This window comes from Xenopus tropicalis, chromosome 1 (genome assembly GCF_000004195.4).
Source record: "Xenopus tropicalis strain Nigerian chromosome 1, UCB_Xtro_10.0, whole genome shotgun sequence".
Taxonomy (NCBI): Eukaryota; Metazoa; Chordata; class Amphibia; order Anura; family Pipidae; genus Xenopus; species Xenopus tropicalis.
In genome coordinates, this window is record NC_030677.2 from 113663639 (window position 1) to 113684020 (window position 20382).

General features: G+C 38.4%; 1 protein-coding gene across 1 annotated transcript in view; it reads right to left on the bottom strand.

The window, feature by feature from the left end:
- yjefn3 (YjeF N-terminal domain containing 3) overlaps window positions 1–18683 on the bottom strand; it is a 39125-nt gene extending 20442 nt beyond the window's left edge. Inside the window, exon 1 of the mRNA XM_004911021.4 lies at window positions 18567–18683. Within this exon, the coding sequence (XP_004911078.1) occupies window positions 18567–18622 (56 nt within the window). The 5' untranslated portion in view covers window positions 18623–18683. The remainder of the gene's footprint in view (window positions 1–18566) is intronic.
- Window positions 18684–20382: the final 1699 nt, after the last annotated feature.

Genomic DNA, 20382 nt, shown 5'->3' on the forward strand with positions numbered 1-20382 from the left:
CCACATACTCAAGGTGAGGCCTTACCAGGGACCTATAAAGAGATAAAATTATGTTCTCATCCCTCGAGTCAATGCCCTTTTTATACAAGACAGCACTGTATTTGCTTTAGTAGCCACAGAATGACACTGCCTGGCATTAGACAACTTGTTATCAACAAAAACCCCTAGATCCTTCTCCATTAAGGATACCCCCAACACACTACCATTCAGTAGATAGTTCGCGTTTATATTATTTCTACCAAAATGCATAACTTTGCACTTATCAACATTGAACCTCATTTTCCAGTTTGCTGCCCAGTTTCCCAATTTTGTCAAATCTCTGCAAAGCGGCAGCATCCTGCATGGAACTTATAGGTTTGCACAATTTAGTGTCATCAGCAAAAATAGAAACAGTACTGTCTATGCCCACCTCCAGGTCATTAATAAACAAGTTAAAAAGCAAAGGACCAAGGACTGACCCCTGCGGTACTCCACTAACCACCACTCTTTGTACTCTATCCTTCAGCCAGTTCTCTATCCAATTACAAATATTATGTTCTAGGCCAATATTCCTTAATTTGATTATTAACCTTCTGTGAGGTACTGTATCAAACGCTTTAGCAAAATCTAAGTAGATGACATCAACTGCCATTCCAGCATCGAGGTTCCTACTCACCTCCTCATAAAAGGCGACTAAATTAGTCTGGCAAGATCTGTAATGCATAAAACCATGCTGGCACAAACTAATAGTATTGTGAACTGCAATGTATTCAAGTATCCTATCCCTTATTACCCCTTCCAAAAGTTTTCCTACTACTGATGTCAGACTAACAGGCCTATAGTTTTCAGGCTGAGAACGGGATCCCTTTTTAAATAACGGCACCACATTAGCAATCCGCCAATCTCTCGGCACCATGCCAGACCTCAACAAATCCTGAAAAATTAAGTGAAGAGGTTTGGCAATCACAGCGCTCAGCTCATTTAATACCCTGGGATGAATCCCATCTGGCCCTGGACCTTTGTTTACCTTTACATGTTCAAGTCTCTTTTGAATTTTCTCCCGAGTGACCCATGCGCCAGTAGCTAAATTACTAGAACTGGGCATATTAAAAGGGAAGCCTTCATTAGCTGGCTCCTCAGATGTATAGACAGATGAAAAATAAGAGTTCAAAATTTCAGCTTTTTCCACATTCTCATCAACCAACTTACCCCCCCGTGATAATTAGGTCCCACCCCTTCTTGCTTCATTTTTTTACTATTCACATAATTAAAAAATAATTTTGGATTTTTTTTACTCTAAGCTGCAATATCCCTTTCCATTTCTATTTTAGCTTGCCTGATAGCTTTTTTGCATGCTTTATTTGCTTCCTTGTAGCAGTATGAATGCAGTGACCACTATGTGTTTAATGTCCCAGAACACATAGCAGCATTATCGTCAATTGTTGTTGGGGGTGAGCTAGACAGCTTTTTGTGCTTATTCCCAGGCCCGGATTTGTGGAGAGGCCACAAAGGCCCGGGCCTAGGGCGGCAGAAACCTGGGGGAATTTTTGTTCTCAATGGGGACTTCTCCCCACTCCTCCGTATGAAAGTTTGCCCCCCCCCGCTGTTCGTGCATGCGCACTCCTTGGGGGGCATGCGACCGGGGGTGGCCTCGGGGCGGCCAGTTTGGAAATCCAACCCTGCTTATTCCCCCTGGTAAGGACCCCCGTGGGTGCAGGGCCCTATTGGGGCCCAATAGGTCCAACTGGCCCAAGGCTGGCCCCGTGGGTTTAAAGCTTTTTTTTTGTGGGACATACATATACTTCGTATGTTGTTAACTGAAGTTTAGAGGCTCCCTGCAGTAATTTAAAAGTTTTCCCAATCACCTAGCACCACCCAGTGGTAACATTTGGAAATAACATATTAAAAATGCTCTGCAGAAAAAGTCTAACTATAACACAAAATATTATCTCCCAAATAAGGCCACGTACAAAGCTTTAATAACAGCTTATAGCAACAAATAATTGTAAAATGTTTGTAGATTTTATAACAGTAACTCAGGACTAAGAGATAAGCTATTAACCAGGGCATTACAATAGGGGAGCATACTCTGTTTGTGGCCCAGAATTATAGATAGCTCACTGGGCAACAAGGCCAATAACTGTTTGTTAAACCCCAGCATATAAAGTAACAAGAATGTAAAATCACCTTATAAAAAATACATACAGGTAACATGGCTGCTGCCATGAGGCAAGTTGAGAAAGGTTAACAAGGGGCAGCAAAAAGCCACTCCTGAAAACTTAAATCAGAGTTTCATCTCTTCTAGTGCAGAGAGCTCTATTACGCTGTCAATAGGCGCAGCAGTGCTCATTTCTAAGTGGGAGGCAGGAAGGACTGATGGATGGGGTTTAGTGTGCAACTGAGTATTGGGAAAAAATGGGGAGAAAAGGCTGCTGAATACTTATATTGCCATCATGCAATTAAATAGTTTTTTTCTATCTGACCTGAAGGAGTTAAGCATAAGAGAGACATCCATGGCTAACTATATATCTGAGTGAGTGTCACACTGTCTGCAGAACAAGCTCTTAATCACATTACTGCCCACACACAGTAACGAGATTTCATCCAATTATGCAGCTGCCCTAGGAGACCTTCAGCAAGAATTGCTTATTATTTTTATTTATAATGTCTGCTCTCATATCCCCAAGATACAGAAAAAGATATGCAGTGGATAAATCTGGCATTGTCTTTACTTGAGATCCTCAAAAGTCCTAGCAAGCCAGTGGGACTTACTAACAATGCCATAGTTTTTAGTAGGATATATTACTGATACAAAACGAGATGAGAAAAATCCACAAAGCTAAACATTAAGGCTCCACACTTTACCTCTCTAGCACCTTCCATTACACTTGTCTAGGGAAGCCAGAGATGTGTTGGCAGATTTTCAATTCGGGTTGTCCGATATCAGCGCGCAATGTCCTTGGTAAATGAAAATGACATCCAGTTGCAATATGCAGGACCAGAGTTAGGCCTAGAGGCAGGACCCTCAGGCACATTACTGGAAGGGGATCTAGTTTCAGTAAAATATTTAATTACATAAAATTTTTTGCCTTTGTCCTCTCACATGCAGCCAGGTGAACTGTTTATCTTGTACAGCACCATTGGAAAAAAAATCGATGGATAACTGATGTATTTTCCCTTGGCCTTTTCAAACTGCTGCTACTGTTTACACCAGATTTTTACACAGCGACACACGATTGCTGAAAATCATTGCACAGCTTTATAAGTACACCATATTTTACACATTGCTGCCTGGTGATGTGTGGTATTTGTTTTAAATAGGTCCCTTAGGGGCACATTCATTAAAGTACGACAGGTCCGATTACAAAAAATTCACATTTTTTCTAAAGTTTACAATGTTTGCATATTTTCTATTAGGGCTGGGCGATATACCGTTTAATACCGAATACCGGTGTTTTTTCTTAAAACTATATTCATTTTTCAGATACCGCAATACCGGGGTGTCAGGGTACTCACCCGTGCGGGCCGGTCTCGCGCGCCTCCTTGCGTGTGTGCGTGCTTCCCGTTGTCCGCGGGACGTTGCGCACGCGCGTCCAGGTGTGCGTGCGTCAAAGCGTACGTACATGTCAAAGCGTGCACGTCCGCGATGCACTGACGGCGCCGGTTCTGCGCATGCGTGGGGGGTATTTAAAGCTATCAAACGCCTCCTCCTGTGCTATGTTGTCTGCGGCCTTGCCTGGGAAACTAAGCCTGCCTGATTTACCTTACGACTTTCTGTTGCCGATCCTTCGCTTGCCTGACTCTGATTTTCAATAATGCAGTAATTATTCTCTAATTTATTAGGAAATGGGGTTAACACCTAATCATGCATGGAAAAAAAAATACCGTCAAATACCGTGACACCGATATAATTTTGAAAAATACCGTGATATAAATTTTTGGTCATACCTCCCAGCTCTATTTTCTATTATATTTTTGTTAATTTGCGTGACTTTTTCGTATTTGTATGACAAAATCTTATTTGTCGCAAAGAGTACGAAAGTTTCAGATTTGTTCAAGCTTTAGTATCGTGACTTTCCTTGGGCCAGGTTGGAGCTGCAGAGTGCCATTGAGCCCTATGGGAGGCTTCCAAAATCATGCACTGAAGTCAGAAAGGTTTTACCGCCGTTTACGATCCTTCGGATACGATAATTCCGTGACTTTCGGATTGGCAATCGTAAACGATAGTTTTAATACGAAAATTTCGGATCAAAAGTATGAAATCTTCGTATTCAAACGAACTGAATTTTCGTGACTTTTGCAATCATCAGAAATTATCGGATTTAGTGATTCTGATTTGCACTTTAATGAATGTGCCCCTTAGTGTTCCGTTAAGCCAAGTCTGAACCCTTACAGTTATGTAAGCACTGGACTAATGAAAGTAATAGACTTCTGTTGACAGATAGGTCTTTTTTTTCTTTACTTTGAAAATAAGTAAATGAGTTTGGATTCATTATATATATATATATATATATATATTATATTTTATATATTTGTATATATCCAGATCCAATTATGGGTACAGTGCCTACCTGGATCATACCTGATCTAATAATACATCCAAATACTGAGTATATTCACCAGAAATTACAAGAAGTTGCAGTTCACAAGAGCAACAGAGTGGCAAGTTTGACATTACAGCTGCCACTGTCCTGTTTTGAACCAGACAGCCCAGGTTTTCCTGGGGCCGCCCAGTTCAATATCTTCTGTCTGGATCTACCCAATCCCTGCCTATAAATCTATTCAATTCCTGCCCCTTGATATCACTTCCCTGCCTCTTAACTTCACCATCCTCTTGCCATCAACATCGAGTTCAGAGAGAGACAAGGTATGTATGTATGTATGTATGTATAACTTTATTTATAAAGCGCCACAAGGGTACGCAGCGCTGTACAATCTTACAAAATACAGAATTACACACAGGGAGGACAAGTGTTATAATAAATACAATAAATAAGTATAAATACACAGGTAATAAGTGCCATGTGGCAAGAGACACAGTAGGAAGGAGGTCCCTGCCCTGTAGAGCTTACAATCTAAGTGGTTGGGTAACATACAGGCACAAATTGGAAGGTAAGAGTGCACTAGGTATGGGCATTTGCCCTTAAGCACAGGACTAGGCAAAATAATGTTTTAGTGCTCCAGAAGGTAACAGCTGAGTTATATCTTAAAGAGAGTGGGTGAGTGGAACATGCAGGGAGACCAGTGAAGAAATGTAGTGAGGAGCAGAGGAGGTAAGAAAAGAAGAAGAAATAAAGGAAACAGAGGATCATAGAAAAAATGTAATGTTGGCAAGAAATGGGTATGGTCAAATTAATCCAGGGGTCCCCAACCTTTTTTTTACCCATGGGCAACATTTAGATATAAAAACAGTTGGGGAGCAACACAAGTATGAAAAAAGTTCTTACGAGGTGACCAATAAGAGCCATGGTTTTGGACCACGGAATTAATCTATTCTTTGCAATTTAAGTTTTTCTTTTGACTGCTTTTTATCATAAGCTACTATATTCATGAAAGGAAACATCCTTTTTTCCCCTTTAGATAAACCCTGTTATTTATTGTGCCATAAAGAAACTAGAAATTTTTTTACAAAATAAGAAACAGAAGACATTTCCCTTTCTGCTGTATTCCTATGCTTTGAATGCATGTTCCAAATACAATAAAATAGAGAAAAGTATGTTCTGTTTGCAAAATAAATGGAATATTTACTCATGAGACTATTGTTTTCAGAAGCCAATAGCTAAATGGCTACTGCTGTGAGTACAGGCTTAGCAGGGCATCTGCAACAACATCAAGGGGCAGACAAGGGAATGTGATCAACAAATACAAATATGTACAAGGTCAGTAAACAAATTAGTGCAAAATAATTCTCCTCTTTGACAGGACACATGAGCAAAACTAAAATCACAGTCTGTCTGAATATTGGAGAAAAACAAATCCCATGGGAGAAGCCTGGCACCTTAGTAAAAACAACACACCAAGCAGCTCTTTTCTGATCATGCAATAAAAACAAATGGGCCCTTTTGCTAACAACAGGTAGATTTAACTCACAGCAGTAACCCCTAGCAACACCTCAGAGATTTACTTTCTTGAATCTGCACTAGACTGATTAAAGCTGATGTACTGCGTCCACAAAGGGCTATTGAAGCCTTAAATACGCCCTATCCTTTAAAGGAGAACTAAAGCTTAACAAAGAAGAAGGGTATAAATGCTGCACATAATGTTTTAGGCTTCTGTACCAGCCCAAGCTCCAGATTTTTTAAACTGATTCACTGCACATGCTTTGTTCTATTTTTTTAGTCCTTTGAATTTGTATTACATTTTTAAATACAAATACATAGTATTCAAGGACAAACTGTAAGTGACAAAAATGCATACATTATGAATAAATTTACAATACATGAATGCTTAATATCAATACTGAATACATCTACAAAAATTGTTAACAGAAATAATCCCAAGGTTGCTCATTTGGCTCTGCTGTCAGTTACCTGAGTTTAGGGACCAACTCACAATATACAGTATATATAGAAAGGTCACAATACAAGCCTGAAATTAATTCAGATTCTCATTACATGGCAGTTGTGGAACTAATACAATTTGCATCAGAATTTAATTTATCGGACCTGTAGCATCAGCTTATACAACAGATACACTTTATATTCTAAAGAAAGATTAACAACGCTCAGTTTGCCTAAAAAATAATTTTTACAAAAAATGAGGCGTTAGTAATATTTTTAAACCTCATATGCTGCTTGATAATTTGTGACAACCCCTAAGCTTTGTTTTTTAACAGCTGCTTAGACCACAATGAGCATGTGAGAGTCACTGACACTCCTAACAAAATCCAAGATGGTGACCCCCCTGTGCGCAAATTTGTAGGCCTGGATCATTACTGTTATAGAGAGAGATATACGGTATATTGCCTCTCCGACCTGACATTGAAAGTGTCTCTACCTCTCATTATTCCTCTCACTTCCTTTTCCAGCACTGTAACAAAAAAAACTGTAATTTCTTCTTACATATTATTGCCAATACACCCTATCAGTTCATAAAATGTACTATTTCTAGTTCTGCACTATATATTTCAAATGCTTCAACAGTTATAGTTGCATGTGGATGAGGTCAGGTGGTTTTATGAAGGCTGCTTAAGTTAATTTCTTTGATATTGGTCTTCCATACCAAGGCATGATTATCCACAGCCTACCCTGCCATGTCTGGGAACAAAATTACTGGTTGTTTAAGTGAATGCATGTTCAGGTTCATTAATTATATATAATTCTATCCAGGAAAAGAAAGGTTGCGCTTATGTTGGCATCTGTTTCCAGGAAAATGGATAGTTCATCCAATGGTTATTATCTAAACAAAAGTTAATGATGGAATGTTATTTTAATAAAGCATCTATCCCTTATAACATCGGCAAAACTTCTAGCTACATTGCTAATCTGTAAAGGTTAAACTGAGAGTATATGTGTGTAATCACTCTATGGCTGCTATATATATGTCACTTGCATAAGAAAATCTGTTATTTTTCTTTTTCACCATCATTCAATCAAATTTGTCATTAATGCTAAATTTGTCATTCTAGTCAAATTTGCCCATTTGTCATTTTAGAGCACCATGGGCTATTATTTGTCAGCTAGAGATATTTAATCAACAAGCTTTCACTGGTATATTTTTAAAATCTGTGGTTTAACATTCAGGAATATATAAAGCAGGCATGGCTACAATGCTATTTAAATCTCATGCATGTTACTGAATCTATGAAATATGGTATTTTTTTCTTCCTCTGTCCTTCAATAGCCTATACATAGATGGATAATTGTGTAGCAGGTGCTATAATCATTAATTAGATCTACCCCTTAAAGGCCATGGTCTTCCATTTTGAGTCAAATTTATAGTGCCTTAGCCCTGGAGTGATTTTTTTACAAGGCCTGGCTCCTTGCCAATAGAAAAGATTCTATTTCAATTCCATTCTATTGGCTAGTCAATACATCAGAATTTGTGTTATACTGTCCATAAACATGCTTATTTGTGGTACATTTCAAATCTGTAACCCTGAGATATAATCAGTCCTGGTAGCAGTTTAATGGCTTAATAAAATAGAAAGGGCAGAGGGCATGCCTGTCGTTATTTTTCAATCTATAGGAAACACATCAGATCCTCAGCTTTGATGTAATTTTAGTGGAGGATCTATTATACACAATGTTTAGAATTCAAGGTATTCCAGATAATAGTTTTTCAGATATGACTTTCCAACTTATATGGGCCTTAAGTCCATGCTTGGACCCTCCAGTATATTACTAAGAAAGGGCCACGATAGTAAGTCAAATCTTTTACTAACAGAAATCTTATAGTTTTCTGGGGTAGACCTAAATGAATCTTCATCTGATAACAAGCAGATTAAACCAATTAAGTCTGAATTGTAATGTTGCCTCCTGTAGCTCACTTTCTGTATTTACTATATAATAAATAGAGCATTATAGCATTATATGCACAGAATGAAAGCCCCCAAAATGCATTGCATTTGCCCAGAGGAAGACCAGAAATAATCAGTCAGCAAATATTTCTGGTACCAAAAAGAAAAGTGTCCTGGCAAGGTGTAAAATTATGGTGGGATCTTGGCATGGCCCTCTACCAATGAGTCTTCATAGGCCCCCATTATGATCCTGTCTTTGTCTTAGTGACCAAATGACCCGATCTGACTGATTTGGTCCATCACCTGGGTGGCCAAACCAGGCAAAGATCTGTTCATTGGCAATCTCAACCTCAAAAATTAAAAACAATCAATGATGTGATTGGTTGCTGTGGGTAACTGCACTGTTACAATTTAGCACTCATGTTCGTAAATCGGCCTACTTATGTTTTGTTAACTGGATGAATCATATGCATAATGTTATTCTCATAATGTTGCTACTGTATTTGCATGAATGCATTACTGTTTTTGCATTATGTTGCTGCTATTCATTGTTACAAGACAGTAATTTGTCCCTGTCTTCATTACACTGTCACACTGTCACTATCTAGAAGCTCCAAATGTTATTCATACCAGATCAGCCATCCTGATGTTGTATACATTTGCTGTGTGCCTTTTTTGCAGTGGCTAAAATTGTACACTTCAATTTAGCACCCGAATGCTAAGAATGTAATTGGTACACATCATATTAGGGCTCATTTACAAAGCTGAAAGCATGTTGCAAAAGAAAGTGCAAAAAAATCCCCACTTGACTCTACATTGACAGATCCCACCTGGGGTGCAGTGGAGCCAATAGTAACCAGTCCATCACTCCTAGAAGGCAGATGCACATAGAATCTAACACACTGCTAGCTAGTCCCTGTTCACAGGGAGTTCTGACTTTCAGTGAGGTATATCTTTTACCCCAGGGTCTTCTGGTTCTTGATACAAAGTACCTCTCCTTATCACTGAAACCCAAAGAAGCCTAACTACCATTCCTAACAGCAAAGGAATGATAAATTCCTACTCCCATACATATATAATTTTTCCCCCATCACATAATATTAGCTTTCTTTGTTTGTACAACTGGACACTTCTTTAATACCTAATTTTACTGCATCATCACTTTTGTCCTCAGCAGTGATCTTCTTATACAAATATATGAACAGGGACCTGTTATCCAGAATGCTCGGGACCAGCGGTTTTCCAGATAAGGGGTCTCTCTGTTATTTGCATCACCATACCTTAAGTTTACTAAAAACTAATTCACTGGGCATTTTAGATGTTCAGTCATCGCACAGAAGCATTCTTTACCAATGTGGGGAAGGTCTCATTGAAGAGCCAAAGAATATTGGCCATTGAAAAACTTTGTTTTCAAAAACTGTGTACCCATTCTTGTCTCTCTGAGCTAATGTATCTGGTTTGCTTGCTGCAGGTTAGTATCTGTTGTGATGCTAAATTCCTGATATTTTTTAAGACCTCTGAGAAAGCATCATTCTTATAGTGTTACACTTTTCAGAAATCAGATGCCAAAAAGCCAGTATGTATGCATAGACAACACGAAGATATATGTATATTATATATTCAGTTTCCTAGCTTCGAGGAGTGATGGAGGAGGGAGAGGAAGCAAATTCTTTTCAGTCATCTCCGGCAGGGAAATAGCAGCTCTGCGTGTAAGCAGTGGGGGGTTGGAGGGAATCAGCTTCCCTTGGGTTTACACAATCTGAACACAAAATATGCCAGATATGCACATTGTGTGGCACCTGGATAATGAGTGGAATTGGGAGATGAGGCATTATGTGCACACACAATCCAGTAGTGTAAAACAACAATTTTTGTGACAAAAATAGAGAATGTCACTAGCTCCTACTTACAGAAATATGTCCTACTAGCTGATCCAGCATCCTCCTAAGAATGCATTGCCAACACTCTTGGGGGATGCTAGTAGTCAACAGCAGGCAAATCTGATACAATTCAATATTTTATTCTTATTATTTTTTTGTTTTGGGGGGATTTGAATTGTGTAAAGCAGATGAATATGAAAAGCTTCCATGCTGCAGGGTATGTTTTACTGTAGGACATTTATGAGAAAAAAATTGTTGGCAGAAGCACATATTACTCCAAATATACATAAGGTAATTATTTCAGGGATATGCAACCTTTGACCCTCTAGCTGATGTTCAACCAAAATAAAAAAAATGGTGGGTCTGCATTACATATTTCTTACCTAGATTGGGCCCAAACCTGCCCAGCAATGCTTCTAACACAATACCTTTGGCCCTGCAAGGTTACAACCCTGAACAACTATCTAACAAAGCATCCCCAAAACTCCATAAAGTGCACTGCATCAATATTTCGTGTGTATCTGTTGGGTCACATTAATACTGTCATCCCTACAATCTAATAATTCCCTAACAGGGTGATGCAACTGCATGATATCCACATCTATACCTTTTTAAACAGTGCCCTTGCTCACGTATCCCATCAGCCACTTGGGAACCAAGGAGATGGTGTTCAGTGGGGGGTCCAGTGGGTGCAGGGATGTTTTTTTAGATCCTTGCTGAAAGAAGCCTCATGGTTATTAAGTGACAACAAATTAGAGAGGTGCTTACACCCTGCATTTAGACATGCAAGTTAGGGAGTGGTGGAGGACACAGGCTGTAACAATTCTTTACCACCTGCCCTATGACAGGGAAGGCCTGTGCCACTGACACACACACAAAGCACAGCCAGACCTCAGGTAGAAGTGCTCTCTGCATTAGCACTAAGAGGTATGGTATTGCTCTTGCACTTCTTTCCAGGTATTAGTAAGAGACCACAATAGTGTGTCCACACACTATAGCTAAAACTATTAGTAATTTGAATTTGAGACCAGGAAAATGTAAAATTATACAGATACAGAATGGAAACTTAATACAGAGAAGAAATAAGGATATGTTGTTCAAGACTGTGCCCAGACATACAGAGCTCAATGACCTGCTTGTTTATTTTTTTCAGTTATACATATATTTTATCATCCTTCCAAACCATAAATTCCCCTCCCTCCAACCTTCAGTGTTTGTAAGATGCTCCAACGAACTTTGGGTACCAAGGATGCTGTTTCTATAGCAACCTTGTAATTACCACATACATGCGAGCAGGCAGCAGAGATGCAAGGGGAATTCTCCCTGCAGCTTCATAGCTAAGTTAATGGGTCATCTCCACCTAGCCTGCAGCTTAATATGAATTGGTTGGCATATATTTTTGTTTTCTTAACTTGTCTTTGGTTTTGTTTTTTAACATATTATGCAAAGTGTTTGTTGCCAGGTAGACACATACTGCTGTTTAAAAGTTAAAACCCAGTCACATAAAAGTAACAGCACTGCTGCTTCCTACTGAACACTCACACACCATAGCACCTGTTATCCAGAATGCTCAGGACCTGGGGTTTTCTGGATAAGTGATATTTCTGTAATCTGGATCTCCACACCTTATAGTATATAGTGTATATATAGTAGTATATATAGTAGAAACAAATGCCGCACAGGGCTTAGTGAAAAAATAAAGAATGCTTTAATTGTGAAAAAACTTCAATCTAATTTTTCACAATAAAAGCATTCTTTATTTTTTCACTAAGCCCTGTGAGTGCGGCATTTGTTTCTACTATGTTGCAATAATTTTTATACTGCACCCAGGCATACTTTTGATCTGAGTAGACGTGAGTGCCTGCTTTCCACCATCATTTTATATATATATATATATATATATATATATATATATATATATATATATATATATATATATATATATATATATATATATATATATATATATATATATATATGCATTTTGATCCTGACAACAGTCCCTTGAGGATCAAAATGCATAGATGTCTGCATGGTTGTTTTTTTGATGGAGTAAATATTTTGTTCTCTAAAATGCCGTGAGTGCTTCCATCTTTTCTATTTTTATATATATAAATATATATATATCATATAAAACTGCACTCACAGGTCTTGCAAAGTAAAAAAAAAAAGTGGTAATTTCTTCAACTGACATTTTGGTCTCAACAGAGGCCTTTCCTTATACTGTATATATATACCCTTGTACTAGTAAAACAAATATTTTGCTTTAGTAAGCACTTAAATAATATAACATTCTATAATACTTACTTATATCGCTGCAATTTCTTTGTAAGGTTTTGCCTTAGAGAGCCAGAGAAAAATAAAAATTGAATACAAAAAGAAATGACATTATATAATGTTATTCAGTTTCTATGTTATGGGATGATTATTGTCACACATAAGGTTTAAGACCCTATTGAAATTATGATGCCAAGCAATAAATGTCTATTGAGTTCTCATGAAGAGTAATGGTATTAAAATCCCCTGGATGGTGTTATCTGGCCCCCGGGCCTTTCCTTGGATAGCCTTGACATGAGGCAGTGATTTACACTGACAAGCTTTCAAGTGTCAGCTGTCAAACTGTGAGAAGCCAGTGAAAGTGAAAATGGAGGAAAACAGGTCACACCATTAAAATAACTATTATTCCCAGAATTCGTCAGCCGCTAGGTGACAGTTTGTTAGGAACTGACCCTATTATTTTATGTTAATGCACCACCATTTATAGGTTCCATAACATTCTCATGGAATCCAACACAATCCCTGTCAGCCACTGGCTTGTCAGAGTTAAAAAAAAACACTAAGAGAACTGGGTCTCTGTATGGAAATGTAGCTTTGAGCACACACCCATCTTGGATGCTGCTTTTGCTTCTGACATTTTGTGACAGTTTGCTGGTGGGGTTTTAGATTATAAATGCAATATCAGATGCAGTCCCACACTATTCTTTAAGTGTGTGTGTCTGCCTACCCCTTATCTGGCTTATTTTAAAAAGGGCATTTACCATTTAAATGCAATTAGACTTAACAAGCTTTCATGGAACAAATTAGCCATCAAATCTGATGTCAAGTTTGTGTGTGAAAATTCTTGGTAAACACAGCAATAAAAAGTGTTGTTATCTCCTTCCCTTTTTCTAACAAGCAGAAATATATACCAGCACCGTATTTATTGTTTTATTAACCAAATCAATGGTAACTGTTTAAAATTTAGCGGGGAGCAACGTTCTCTTTTTCTCTTTCTAATTATAGTTTATACAGGGGCAGCGGTAAGTTAGCTCCCATCATTCCCAGCTAGAGTCAGGTGATCCTAGTGGTGGCCAATAAAAAGGCCAATAATTTGGGAGCTTTAACCTTGAAAGCAAGCAAGTTGCAGGCAAAACTCAGTCCCTGTATAAAATGTATAATGAAGCAGTAGAATTCTTAATAAATTGGATCAAAGTGAGTACAGTACTGGCCAGACCAGGGATGACTTTGACGTAGTTGGCCACCTTGAAAATACTGCAATATATGGAATGCTTGTTATGTTTAGAGCTAATTAAATCTCCTAGTAGTGTAATGCACAGAATGTCTTAATTCCTTTATAATGACATATATAATGATAATGGTTGAGTTTAGAGAAGTTTTCTTTTCATCTCTCCCTACTATTCCTGCTATCCCACAGTCCCAGTCCCTTCCCAGAGGCTATTATCCCACTGCTACTATAGGCACCATCTCTCCCTACTATACCTGCTATCCCACAGCCACAGTCCCTTCCCTGAGGCTATGATACCCACTGCTACTATAGGCACCATGTCTCCCTACTATTCCTGCTATTCCACAGTCACAGTCCCTTCCCTGAGGCTATTATCCCACTGCTACTATAGGTACCATCTCTCCCTACTATGCCTGCTATCCTACAGCTACAGTCTCTTCCCAGAGGTTATTATCCCACTGCTACTATAGGCACCATCTCTCCCTACTATACTTGCTATCCCACAGCCACAGTCCCTTCCCAGAGGCTATTATCCCCCCACTGTTACCATAGGCACCATCTCTCCCTACTATACCTGCTATCCCACAGCCACAGTCCCTTCCCAGAGGCTATTATAGGTACCATCTCTCCCTACTATACCTGCTATTCCACTGCAACTATAGGCCAGGACCAAAACTAAGGGTAGGCAGAAGAGGCACCTGCCTAGGTCTATTTATATGCAGTGCCCAGGGCAGTCACCTGTTTAAGAAAATAATGTCACTTTTTTATTTCTTTTGCAAAATGAAAGCAGGGGAACTGTCCTGTGCCTTAATAAATGTATGTAGCGATTTTTCCTAAAACCAAATAGTATATGCAATTGTTATGCCAAATCTAAAATCATTTTGAAATCACTGTGTGGAGTGATGAAAATATGAAAGAGTAATATTGCTAACACTGTCTTTAAATTAGTATATATTCATCTGTAGGTTACCATAAAAGCAGGGTCCTCACTTATAGCAGTTGTACATTGCTGTATTTAATACATGCAGTGAATGTAACTTAACATCTGTCAAAGAAAAATGAGTCATTGTTCTGCAATGTAAACTGTATAAAATGACTATTTTAGATAGGCTTATTATTCTTGGTATCATATTTCATGCAAATGCTTGTAAAATCCTTAATACTTCTTAAGAAAAATAATCAATAGGTTCGCTACAAGTAGCTGGTCCCTGTTTCCGTAACAATGGTTGTTCTCGTTTCCATGGCAATTGATCTGTGGGTATCTTATATTAAGTCTGAAAAGCAGATCTTGCACCCTCTACTGCTATTAGCAGTGAACTTTATTTTTTTTTCAGATGGGTATAGGTTAATACAAGAATAGAAGGAAAGAGACAGAATGCCTATATTCTGCCTTATTTTTAATCTTCAGGATAAACACCCTTTAAATCTATTTAGTGTACTTTTTAAACTGTTTTTACTACTCATGCTACAAACTTTCTTTTTTTTTGGTGGTTGGTGAATGGAGTTGCCATTTATTAAGAAATACATTTTTCCTGCACCCCTCCCCCCCATTGCAATGTTGTCATTTCTATCTGTTGCTGCTGTCTAGAGCTACAGCGTATAAGAGATTGTTCCAATTAACACAATGAGAAAAATATCTCCATTAATGTCAGGGAATGATAATTACAACACAATCATTTAACAGTGACTAAAAACATATAATTCAATCACCATTAAGCTTGTAAATAATCCCCTAAGGAAAAGCAGTGTTTTCTTCAGCGACTCCCTGAATAAGCCCTTATGGCCAACAGGCAGGGGCTATTGGATGTATTCTACTTTTTTCTCAGAATCTAATATTGCCACCAAATCCTTATAATTGCTATATATCTGTGTGCTTTCACCTCAACACATCAAAGATGCCAACGTGGTAACCTTGTAGCAGCTGAATCATTTGGGACATATAAGCTGGCAATCAAAATTATGTACAATAACATGGACGATGGGCTTAAGACCTTCTGTGTATCACAGAGCAATGCAATGACTCCTTGACTCCCCTGTATCACTTCTGTAACTTCATGTGTGCATATTCTCCTCATTTGTGTACTTGCTCATTATACATCCTCCTACAGCAGTCGCCTTATTATCTCACAATGCGCTACATCCTTCTTTATCTAACACGTATTTCTTCATCAGAGCCCTGTCTCCAGCAGTTCACCTTTAACCCTTCGACTGAGATACAATTCACATCATCCTCAGCCAGCCAGCAGGCACTATCTCTGTGTGTTTAATCAGAGGTTCTGTATAAGGAAAATGAAAGTAATAATAATATTTAAATGTAAAATCTCTGCATTGGAATATTAACAGAAATCCACCCATTTGAAATATTTTCAGAGGATTAGATGGTTTATGCTCAACCTTGCTTCATGCTTGGTACAACAGATGAATTGGCACTCAACATAGCGGTTAATTTAAGGCACCATGGTAAATATCTTTCATGTCCCTTCGCTCCTATGTCTCCTTTTCTCAATGTCATGCTTCATGCTCTTGTTAGCCCATAACTAACCTATGATTACTAAAATCCCTATTGTACAGGTGCAGCAATATTGTGTATCACCACTTTTAATAATCTTTTTGTATACTCTGAGACCTTCATGAATATAATAAGGTTAGGGCTACAAGTAAAAAAGAGTAAGTAATGACTGCTAGTAAAATGAAGGTTCAAATTTAGCCCTGTCATTAAATGGATTCGCAAATAAACGACAGGAGAAAGAAATCAGTTGCAAATATTGGATAAATATATACTGTATATATAGTTTAATGGATATAGAGGTTTCATAGATCACTGAGGTAATGCTGTTCACTCATGCACTGCAAGCAACCAATGTTGTATATCAGTCATGTGGCTGTAGTAATAAGAATATCTAAAAAGCAAAATAAATATGCTCTCTAAACCTTACCCTAACTGGGCCCTAGGGTGGGCAGCCCAGTAGTTTGAAAGCTTATGCTTCAAAATATAACCATTCAGGGACATTGTCTAAAGGCCATTAGATCTGGATATCAAATTAAGGTTCCCTCTATATGGCTCCCAAAACCTACAGGTAGAATCGTAGAATCCTTAATACCACTTTATCTCTCCTAAAAATCCTTTATCTTCTTCACAAGGGACTATGAAGTGACCCCTTTAGACCACAGCATGTTTGGGTACAATTGTTCCCCTGTCCTCTTTTATTTTCACTTTCACATAGTGCAGCGTTTTTCAACCACTGTTCCGCGGCACACTAGTGTGCCGCGAGATGTTGCCTGGTGTGCCGTAGGCAGGGCACCAATGTACTAGGGGGGCACTGCTCTTGGCACCAATGTACTAGGGGGGCACTGCTGCTGGGCACCAATGTACTAGGGGGGCACTGCTCTTGGCACCAATGTACTAGGGGGCACTGCTGCTGGGCACCAATGTACTAGGGGGGCACTGCTGCTGGGCACAGAGTTAAATTTTTTAACATTTTCTAATGGTGGTGTGCCTTGTGATTTTTTTCATGAAACAAGTGTGCCTTTGCCCAAAAAAGGTTGAAAAACACTGACATAGTGAATATGAAGAGATTTCATCTGATTAGGTACTGATAAAGCTTGAGAACCAAACTAGTAACTGTGGAGCAAATACTATGGTTCTGTGAAATAGTCGAATGTACAATTTGAATAATTCACCTTAAATTTCACTGATTTCATGAGCTTAAGGATGCAAAACTCAGGATCAACTCAAGTGTTACTTTTTTTCTGACTATGGATTTAAATAGAAACGGATCTATCTTGAGTTTTGCACTTGAGAATTCTAGAGTAGAGCTTTGTCATTTTTTTATTTTCTGCTTCATTCCCAAAATAGATGATAGCAAATGAGAGCAGAAATGCATGTTTTCTTATCCTTTAAATCCATTTACCCAGCCAAAGGCTAAAGAGTGGGAGATCAGCCAGCAAAAAGATGAATCCCTCCCCCCTTTCCAATTTACAACCAGTTCCTCTTGCTGTATTGCACACATTAACCACCTCCTGTACATGAAACTGAATGTTAAAAATGTGCAGCTATTTTTAATGTCTCATTAATAAACAAACAAACACAAAGAATGAAGAGAAGAAATGACAGCTGTATTGGCAAGAGCTTTAAAAAACAGTTAACCATTACAGTCCTATATAAGATTTAGACAAGTCATTGTAAAGAACACAAAGGGATATTAGTTTAGAGTTATATTCATTAGAGCATTAGATTTAGATTAGAAAGTTTGGAAATTTAGGACTTACAGTAGTTGCATTTAAACACACAGAAGGCTGGATACTGTTGCCAAAGAATTGCTGTGCTTTGTGTCCAGATTTGACCAGAAACTGCCAGCATAGCCTTTGATTTTCATGAATAACACTGAAGAGTTCTGCATTTCCCAGAAATCTAACAATTTCATCATCAGATTCTACATCTCAATCTGTTTTTAGAATATTATATATATATATTGATATATACAGAATATAAAAACATGCATTTGTAAGAAATGAAATAGCTTGGCAGAACCAGTATAAATACATAGAGGCTCAAACAGCAGAGGCTTTGCATGCAGACCCTTTAGCTCAGTACATGGCATGACAGCTTTAATGGGATGGAAGTGCATTACTAAAACAAAGCTATTTCTGGCTGGTTGTCTAACCTATTAGCAGTTCCTTACATTATTTTTTTTTCATTCACGTGTAAGGAGGAGTGAGGAAATAGCAGCAGAGATTGCCTTACCTTAGATACTTTACTGGTTCTGTATTGTCCTTGTCTCGAATCTCTGAGTTGCTCATTTTCCTGTATTTGGGTTATGTCAGTGTCTCTCGGTAACTGGCTGGGTACACAGCTGACTGTTTCTCTATGGCTTTGTGAAGAGATACGGGGGGAAGCAGCAGCCAATGAACAGAGAGCAGTGCTGTCTGGATTCCACCGGATTGGATCCCATTTTCAGGTACCTTTCTGCTTTCATTCATTTAACCCTTTGTTTAACACAACACAAGAAAGAGATGAGATGCTCTTAGAAAACCCACAGATTTTCAACTGACATTTCCAAATTCATAAATGTTCTTACATATTTCTTAATCATTTTATGAATGTATTATTTTTCTTTTACAGACCACTATTACTATTATTATTACATATTTATAGAGCACCAAGATATTTGGCAGTATTATGCAATAAATGGGTTTATACATTCAACATACAGTTTTACATACAAAAAAACAATAACTGATACAAGATTTAAAGAGTGCCCTGCCCGAAGAGCTTACAGGCTTACAAAATGATATTAAATAATAAATAGTTTTTTCTTTTGGACCAAAGTGGAGAATAAATTAATCTGAGTGTTAAAACATATACAAGTATGGGATCCGTTATCTGGAAAACCCGTTCTGAATTACAGAGAGGCTATCTACCATAGACTCCATTATAAGCAAATAATTATAATTTTTGAAAATGATTTCCTTAATCCTTACTGGAGGCCAGGGTCGGACTGGAGGGTGCTCCCGCCCCAGGGGCCCTGCAGGTGCCCCAGCCAGCCGTGTCCCCTACTCCCCCACAGGGCCCCCACCTGACGTCCTCCCCAAGCACATATCAATTGAATGCGTCAGGGGAGGAACAGTCAGAAGGGGGAGTGCCGGCAAGGGTCAGACTTGGGGGGCCCACTAGGGCCGGGGCCCACCGGGATTTTTCCTGGTGTCCCGGTGGCCCAGTCCGACCCTGCTAGAGACAAAACAATCCTACTGGTTTTATTTAATGTTTAAATGATTTTTAGCAAACTTAAGGTATCGAGATCCAAATTACACAAAGATCCCTTATCTGGAAAATCCCAGGTCCTGAGCATTCTGGATAACGGGTCCCATATCGGTATTATAGATTTTTCAAAGCATATAAATTGGAAAGTAAGGACCTTAGAGAGTTTTGTGTTGTTAGAATCTTAGAAGTGGTCCTTTGATTCAAAAGATTCCAGAAACCACTATGACTAACATTCCAAGGAACTCTGATTCCCTTAATTCCTTGTGAGGGTCTTTACAATTATATTAATCACAGAATATGATGTAAGCAGGGGTGCTTCTGTCATGAGGCAAGATGAGAAACATGCCTCAGACGCCAGTGCCTTGCAATTAGCAAGGACGTCAAAACCCCACCCCTGGTAACATTCAGGGGCAGATTTATCAAAATGATGAGATTAGAGCTCACTACAGAAAATTCACACATTTTATATTCATTCCTATGGGATTGTAGAAAAGCATATGTCAAATGGTGAACTCTAACTTTCACCTGTTGATAAATAGGCTTCTAAAAAGTTGAATTTTAGCTCTTCTAGTGCAGGTAGTGCAACTGTGCTCTCTGCACTAGTGATACGGCAACCCTCAGTGATACTAGCAGAATGATATTGGTATCAATAGCAATTACATTTACAAATGCATTTTAAAGAAAGGAAGCTCTGTAATTAAACAAGTGGGTGAGTGCCAACTTTGCTGTAGAATGCCATAGAATGAACAAATTAACCCAGAATATCATTTTTTTTGCCTAATAAAAGAAAACAAAATTC